Genomic DNA, 8,122 nt, shown 5'->3' with positions numbered 1-8,122 from the left:
GGATATATGCGTAGACGTGTATACAGTAGACCTTCCATTCCACACAGTGGTACTGAGCTGACATGGCCGTAAATGAGAATCAAAAAAATTTCATCAAGTGGTCCTCACGACTTATATTTCTCCACGTGTACAGGTTCAATTCGCAGGGACGGCGCGTGACAGTTAACGGGCCCTACTTCAGTGGTCCATTAGTTTTACAAGCGCCGCGTGTCCCATTCTTACCATCTTCCACGTCGTTGTTCCGCGAGTGACGGAGAGTACCAACAAAATTTGTGGCCCATGGTTACTACCCGTTTTTTAAGTGCGACAATTTGACTATAATTGTAGCTTGTAAGAAGTATACTTTGTACGAAGTATTTGACTTGGTTAATCAAATACGGAGTACTTCGTAATATTTGATTTTTAATTATAGTTTAATGATTTGTTTTGTTCGCTTAAGTATAATTTAACTAAATTTATCTGAACATATTAAAACTTGTTTTTATTATTATTTGAGTTTGATTAACCCTGATTAACCTTGGAGATTAATGAAATATGGAGTATTATTAAGAAAGAAATAAATTTTCCAGGGTTTGGAACAATATACTCTTAACTTAGTTTTGGCAATTACATTCATCCATTTTGCAATATAAGTAGCCCCTTGGAAGAGAAGGGAGCTAGAAGCTTTGTTGTCTTTATTTGCAAAGAAATTAAGTTGTTTGTAACTCTTAGGGTAAACATTGAAACGACACCCAATTCTTGAAAAAATGATTTAAATTTGTAATAATGCAACTACAATGAATTACACCATCGATCTTATGACTTCAAATCTTAAACATTTGCTTCTAAAAAGGCTCTTGATGTGACTTCAAGTGGTTCAATCCATGCTAAACCTCCAAATACGAGGGCCCAAATGTCTTTCTTGTGTGGTCATTTTTAAGGTTTAATATAAAATAAATCCAAAACTCTATTTTTAATTTAGCTTAACAATGCTTAATCATGCTACCCCCTCCTTTTACTTTCACTAGCAAACGCACTTGTATCAAATAATAGCTTTGCGGTATATGCGATAAATCGATTACTATAATCTTAATGCATGCACAATAATGGCCTCTCACAATTTCATTTCACTTATATTTTGCTAAAGATGCCATTCAATTCTTCTTGGAGTAACAATAACAGATCAATAATCTTACTACTACATCATATTTCATATTATTTGCAAATGTAAAATTTACAAATAATACTTTAAAAGCTACAAATAATGTAAAACATTATAGAATTAGTATTTTATTTTAAAAGAGTGTAACTTTATATCATTGATGTACTTAGTTTATATATGATAATTAGTTCAACCTCTGATCTTAAGTTAAATATGACCAATGTATTTAGGGGCAAAATGAGTAAAATACATACTCATACACAACGTATGAGTACTTGAGTAGAGTTATGTGATCAATAATGGTCACTCTATTAAATCTAATAGTAGTAGTATAAGATATTTATATATTCTCCTCTAGGTCGTATTCACTAAAAAGTTGGATAATTCTTTATTCATCATTATCTAATTAGTAAAAGTGTCTGCATATGAATCTATGCTACACTTGATTTAGAAGAAATAATCCTAGTATTATGACTCACAATCTTCATTACTAACAACATATATAATGCGTTTGACTATTCATCTTTTTCAAAGTAAACTACTACAGTTCTTTTTTTTTTGCAGTATATATTACTCCGTATATTGGGTTTAATTAGTTTACAAGAATCCAATTAAGATATTCAAGAGAAAAATAATGTTGCTCTCATATAGTCACATACATGTATAAAGTATCAGTGACCAAATTTAAATTTGACTAAGAAAATATAAACCACATACATATAATTAATCAAGTAACTTGAAATCAGAAAAGGGAAACTTACATTGATGTGAAATGGATCTTAACTTCATATAATTTGATATTTTAGCATAGTCACAGTGGACAGTGACTTACTTACTAGATATTACTTGTGCATGGACAATGATGTTATAAATTTCCCAATACCACCATATAGTATATATTAAGCTATTGAAAATGCCATGCATGATTATATTCCAAAGTAAGCAAATTCCCCTTGGTCACTCATTTGAGTTTATTCAAAGTTTCAAACAAACGCAAGTTGTTTATCCGCTATTAACTTTCGTAATACATTTAGTAATCTAAGCATAAATACTCCAATACAGTGATTATAAATAATTTCAACCAAAGAAATTACGTACAAATTATTTACCGAACACACTAACAATAGTTGAGATTATTTATCGGCAATAGTAGAATATTATCCCCCAGGCCCCTACCATTGAAGTAGTAGTCCTACTACTTGTAGTGCAATAAATAAAAAAACCTGTGCCTAAATAGAAAACACAAACTTTTAAATAAAACGGATGTTCAGTAAATTACTGAACAACCGTTATAAAGTGACTATAAAAAGCGCAAAAGTTACACTAAAACGCACAAAGGTTGTTGTGACATATATAAGAGTTATTTATGCTTCATTGATAAATTTAACAAACGTGATACTAAATTTGACAAAACTGACACTAAATTTGACAAAAGTGAACTCGATGTACAGTAAATTACTGAAAACCGGGTGTACACAAAAGTAATTGAAAAGAAAATTACAAATATGTCAAAAACGACATGGAAACGACAATATATCCACGTTGTCTCTCATCTTACCTTTCGATCAAATTAAATAAAATCAACGACCCAGTATTTTCCAAATTAAAATGGTCCCCCAAAATAATAATAAAATTAAATATTTCCATTATAATTTAATTTCGGCGGCTTTCTTTTTCCTTTTTTATAATTAAAAAAAAAAAGTTCTCTCATTATCACCTTCTCTTCTCCCACCATTTTCCCGACCAATTTTTCTCTCTCCTCTCTCTGAAACTCCCTCCTTCTTCCTCACCTTATATTATACGATTACTATAATTTTACCTTTTTCTGAAATTCAAAAAATGGCGTATCATCACAACCACCACCTCTCTCAGTCGGAAATGGCGGCACAATTCGCCGGACAACAAAACATGTCGGCGCACCACCAACAACAACAACACCACCACCATCAACGACAACAACAGCAACAACAACAGCAACAGCAGCTTCACCAACCAAACTGGCTAACCTCGGCAATCCTCGGCTCATCAGGCGGCGGCGGTTCCGGCGGCGGAGCAAGTAAATTCTTAAACCTCCAATCAGTAGATGACTCAGCAGGGATGTCGGCGATTCCGACACAACCAGGTGAGTTGACTCACAATGAGGAGACAGGGAAACCGGAGATCGGAGACGGCGAGGTTTCTGTCGGCGCCGGAAACAGCGGCGGAGGTGGAGGAGATAGAGGTGAGCAAGTGAATTGGCAGAATGCGAAGTTTAAGGCGGAGATATTAGGGCATCCGCTTTACGAGCAGTTGTTAGCGGCGCATGTTGCGTGTTTGAGGATCGCAACTCCGGTGGACCAGATACCGAGGATTGGTGCGCAGCTTGATCAGTCGCAGAACGTCGTGGCCAAGTATTCTGCTCTCGGAAGTGGTCATACTATGGCTGGGGATGATAAGGAATTGGACCAATTCATGGTATATAATTTTTAATTTCTTTTATATTATTATTATTATTATTATCAATTTGTTGTTGTTGCTTAATTTTTGGTTAATTATGGTATGAATTGAATTATTCCGGAGTTAGATTGAGGAGTAATCCGTTTTAGATTACATTACATAATGATTTTCGTAATGATTTTAGGAAATACATGGATTATGGAGTATAATTTGATATGTTGGAGTGGTGTTTAATTGATTGTTAGGTTTTATTTGATAAATTAAAATGGGGTCATGCTTGACTTGATAGGTTGTTGAATTTTTTATTTTGGGTTTTGTATGATTTCAAGTTTTCAACGTGTTGAAATTCTTAAGAAAAAAATAGCTAGTTTTTTGATAGAATTAAATGTATTTTTTTTTCTTAGTGGTGTTAATTTGAGTAGGATAAGATTGCGGACATCTGGACCTTTGTAATGAAGAGTGGTGACGGATTTTCGTTGGATGTGAATTTTCCTCTATGTGGGTCCAGGAAAACGTAACGATGTGTTCAACATTCATAACCGAGGGGGATTCGAACTTGGGACCTAAACACCTAGTACTCGTTGAGTCGTAGTAAGTATGGCATTAGGAGTCATAAAGACATTGTAGGATATGTAGGAAGAGGAGTTTTTGGTGACATTTTTTTTTTTTTTGGGGAGAAGGTGCCGTGTTGATTGAATTGAAACAAGCTTGAATAAATTCAAAAAAGAATTTTGGGAGGGTGGGTTTATGGAATTCAATATTAGGAAAGAAGAAGGTGGGTTGCTTTTTGGCATTTAGCAATCTTAGCTATCGTTATGCATTTGTTTTTTACCTCATCCCAATGGAAATTCTGCTGTTTCAGCCTTTTGGAAGGAAGATAGATACAAAGATTCTTCTAATGTCAACTTTTCTATGGGGGGAATAAGCAATTTGGTTTTCTTATTTTTTATTTAAGTCCTCAAATTGCATGTATTACTCAAACTTGTACAGTTGTATGTTGGTTTTGCATTATTCTAATTTGTACTTTGTATGTCTTTGATCAAAAACTTCTTAATAGTTTATACCATCCAAAATTCCATGTCTCAAATCACATTGATTCTAATGTTTTTTAATTTTCCAGAATCCCGGTAAAGTTTGTGGCATCTTATTAGTATGCAGTGATAAATTACCTTTTTTCTAGGGTAAAAAAGAACTTGTGTGCAAAGATGATTCTTCTCATGAAATATTTGGTTTTCCTCGAACATTGCCAACCTTAGTGAAAGAGATGGAGGGGATAGTCCTAATTCTTAATAGCAATGTTCTAATGTGTACCAGTTGAGACGGATTGCCAATTCTCAATGTCAATGATTATTTTACTTGTTTATAACACTTTAAAGATGGTACTGACATATTTAAGTGTGTGAGTACTTAGTAGTATAATCATTTTATCAAGCTCAAGGTATGAGTGTGACATCTTGTGGGGGTGTGGTTTATAAATCTTCAATATTCATTATTATGTTGAGGGATAGTTTGAGTGAAATTTATTAAGGATGGATGCAATGCTACTACTGGTAACATGGACAAAATTTTCACTTAACTGTTTAATGAATAAGGCTTTGATCATGATGATGCTGAGGAAAAATGTGAAAGTGGTATACTACTTTTTATTTGGTGGGAAACATGTTATGGTGGCATGGAACTTTTTTTCATGTCAGAATTCTTTGGTTAAACTAGTAAGTATAATAAACTGGTCAAATGGATGTTCATCATATGTGAGTTTGTAATTTGAAAAATACTGTAGTATTGTAATATTTCAATCACCCGCAAGATGTTACAGCATATTTACTTGGGGTTTTTTTTACTCTCAATTTGGAGAAGGCAAGATATGAATAGTATAGGAACTAATTGTGCTGGCAGTAACACATCGTTACACCAGTTATAGAATTGTTTTCTACTTAATGTATTTTCTTTCCTCAGTGGATCGGATCAATCTTGAGTTTCTTGACAAATTATAATTACACTTCTTACTGCATTAGTAGCGGTGATGGCACCTCCTAATGCTTTAGTACAGTTGAGATGCAGACACTCATCATGATAGAAAATCTAGTTTCTCATGGTGTGATTATTTTTGAACAGTATGTAATTTCCAACAACTTCTTGTGCTACCCATATTTGAATATTTTCCCACATGGTTTTCCTGGCTGTAATTACCGATTTTTGCAGCTACTTCTCCCCCTTAACTATGAAAACACAACCTGAGATTGCTTTGGTGATGGAACAAGTTATGGACTAGAGGGAGGTTATTTATTATATCTTACGTTTATGTTGTTTCATCTTGGTTGACACTGTAGACACAGTATGCTCTGTTGCTGTGTTCCTTTAAAGAGCAACTACAACAACATGTTCGTGTCCATGCAATGGAAGCTGTGATGGCATGCTGGGAAATTGAGCAATCTCTTCAAAGCTTGACAGGTGCATATACCTTTCCCATTAACCTTAAAACCCCTCTGCATTGGTGTGCGCAAGTACTTGATTCTAGCTTGAAAATGATCACAGGACCACTTCCCACTGTCATGTTTGTATTAGTCTGGTCTGGTCTGGATCTCCGTTTTTACAATTCTTGCAATTGCTGGACTTTGAAAGTAACCAAGTGAAATTGAAAATTATTTCAAAAATGACATTCTGAAAGATGTTTTACCTTCTTCTTTACCATCTTCTGAGGGCATCTTAGGGTGAAGTTATTCTGTTACTGCTTTCGAAGAAGGTGATGCATAGCAAAAAAATTAGGAACTTATCTTTTGGGTCATGAAATATATGCCTCGACTTTCTGTCCAAGTGATAGGAGGAAAAGGTATTGGTTCAGTTTGTTGAAGCCAGGATAGCATACTGATGTTGGTAATTTGTGCTCTCCTGTGTGCAGGAGTCTCTCCCGGTGAAGGCACAGGGGCTACTATGTCTGATGATGAAGATGATCCCATAGAAAGTGATAGTAACTTGTTCGATGGAGGTTTGGACGGTGCAGACACCATGGGGTTCGGACCCCTCATCCCAACTGAGAGTGAACGATCACTGATGGAGCGTGTGAGGCAAGAGCTGAAGCATGAGCTAAAACAGGCAAGCCACATTGTTGCACATAAGGGCATAAACTAGGCTATTTCTTGTGCAAGTCACTAATATGTTTGTTCTTCTTTTCTAAAAGGGCTACAAGGACAAGATTGTGGATATAAGAGAAGAAATCTTGCGCAAAAGAAGAGCAGGAAAACTCCCTGGTGACACCACCTCTGTCTTAAAGGCTTGGTGGCAATCACATTCTAAGTGGCCATACCCAACGGTAAGCTATTTGGGATCGAAAACGTTTTTACCATCATGGGAGCTGTAGTTTCTTGTATGCTATACTAGGCATTTGGACTTGATTAAAATGTTTTAATACTTTGGGAACTTTTAGAATCATGTCATGCATCACTTTTGCTTAATGGTAAAATCTCATTTCATTGATTAGTTTCATTGTGGCTTGTGAGTAGAGAGATTTTACTAATGTAAATGTATATGTAGCTTATATACGCATATCTAGACAGTAAGAGTATAATCTCTATGTATGTATACAGAAAGATGCTTTGTAATTGTGTTGCTGCAGTCTGCATGATATGCTGGGGTGTATTTGGCCACTGTTACAAAAATGCTGTTCTTCCATTCAACTTCTGTCATATAAGGAACAAAATGCTGATCTAAATAATATATGCAGGAGGAAGACAAGGCGAGGTTGGTACAGGAGACAGGTCTGCAGCTAAAGCAGATCAACAATTGGTTCATCAATCAAAGAAAGAGGAACTGGCATAGTAATCCTTCAAGCTCTAGTGCATTGAAGAGTAAACGCAAAAGGTATTACAATTTATTTTCTAATCCCTCTGTACATTATAATAACCTCCTTCTCAAGCTTTGAACCTAACAGGATAAATGTAATTAATATAGATAAAACTGCGGCAATTGTTTCATATAGATGAAGAACAATGGTGGCAAGCATCTGTATTTTGTACCTCTTTAACATAATTCTACGACACTAGCATTGAACGTGGGATAGTTTTCTGTGATATGAGAGGAAGTGGAGAAACCCTGCTAATGAAAGTGGCAAAGAATCCTTCAATTTCGAGAGGTGCATATGAGCAGAAGATGAATGGTCCTGTATACTGAATTATCCACAAGGATATATCCTTATCAGTAGGAAGATTTGCTGAATTATAGGAAAATGTATATCTCAGATAAAATTGCAGAAGAGTCACCATTTCTGGCGATTCTATATTTTTGTAACCTTTATATAGTAATTTGAATCAAACGCTTGTGAAGTTGTGGATGTACAGATTAAGTAGTTTGTTTCCTATTTCACTCCATATAATGCAATTATGAAATCATTTCTAAAAATTTTTGAATGAAAGTTCCCAAGGAGGAACTCGAATATCATTACTTGACTGCAAATCGTTTAGCAAAAGATTACACACATCAATGCTGAATGAATGAGAAAGAAGTAATTAGTGGTTGAGATTTATTATTTATCTGAATGAATGAGAATCA

The 8,122-nt window shown here is 34.9% G+C and overlaps 1 protein-coding gene across 2 annotated transcripts; it reads left to right on the top strand.

The window, feature by feature from the left end:
- The first annotated feature begins 2,831 nt into the window (after positions 1-2,831).
- LOC110733638 (homeobox protein knotted-1-like 3) lies at positions 2,832-7,972 on the top strand. 2 transcript variants are annotated; one of them, XM_021913713.1, is made up of 6 exons: positions 2,832-3,595; positions 5,908-6,028; positions 6,477-6,670; positions 6,756-6,887; positions 7,299-7,435; positions 7,554-7,972. In XM_021913713.1, exons 1-6 carry the CDS (start codon positions 2,981-2,983, stop codon positions 7,555-7,557), a joined length of 1,203 nt encoding a protein of 400 aa, XP_021769405.1. In that variant the 5' UTR covers positions 2,832-2,980; the 3' UTR covers positions 7,558-7,972. The 2 variants fall into 2 exon arrangements, with proteins under 2 accessions (XP_021769405.1, XP_021769404.1); XM_021913712.1 differs by having other exon boundaries at positions 7,526-7,972.
- Positions 7,973-8,122: the final 150 nt, after the last annotated feature.

Source organism: Chenopodium quinoa, unplaced genomic scaffold, assembly GCF_001683475.1.
Source record: "Chenopodium quinoa cultivar QQ74 unplaced genomic scaffold, ASM168347v1, whole genome shotgun sequence".
NCBI classification, from domain to species: Eukaryota; Viridiplantae; Streptophyta; class Magnoliopsida; order Caryophyllales; family Amaranthaceae; genus Chenopodium; species Chenopodium quinoa.
This window is presented reverse-complemented; position numbering and strand designations above follow the sequence as displayed.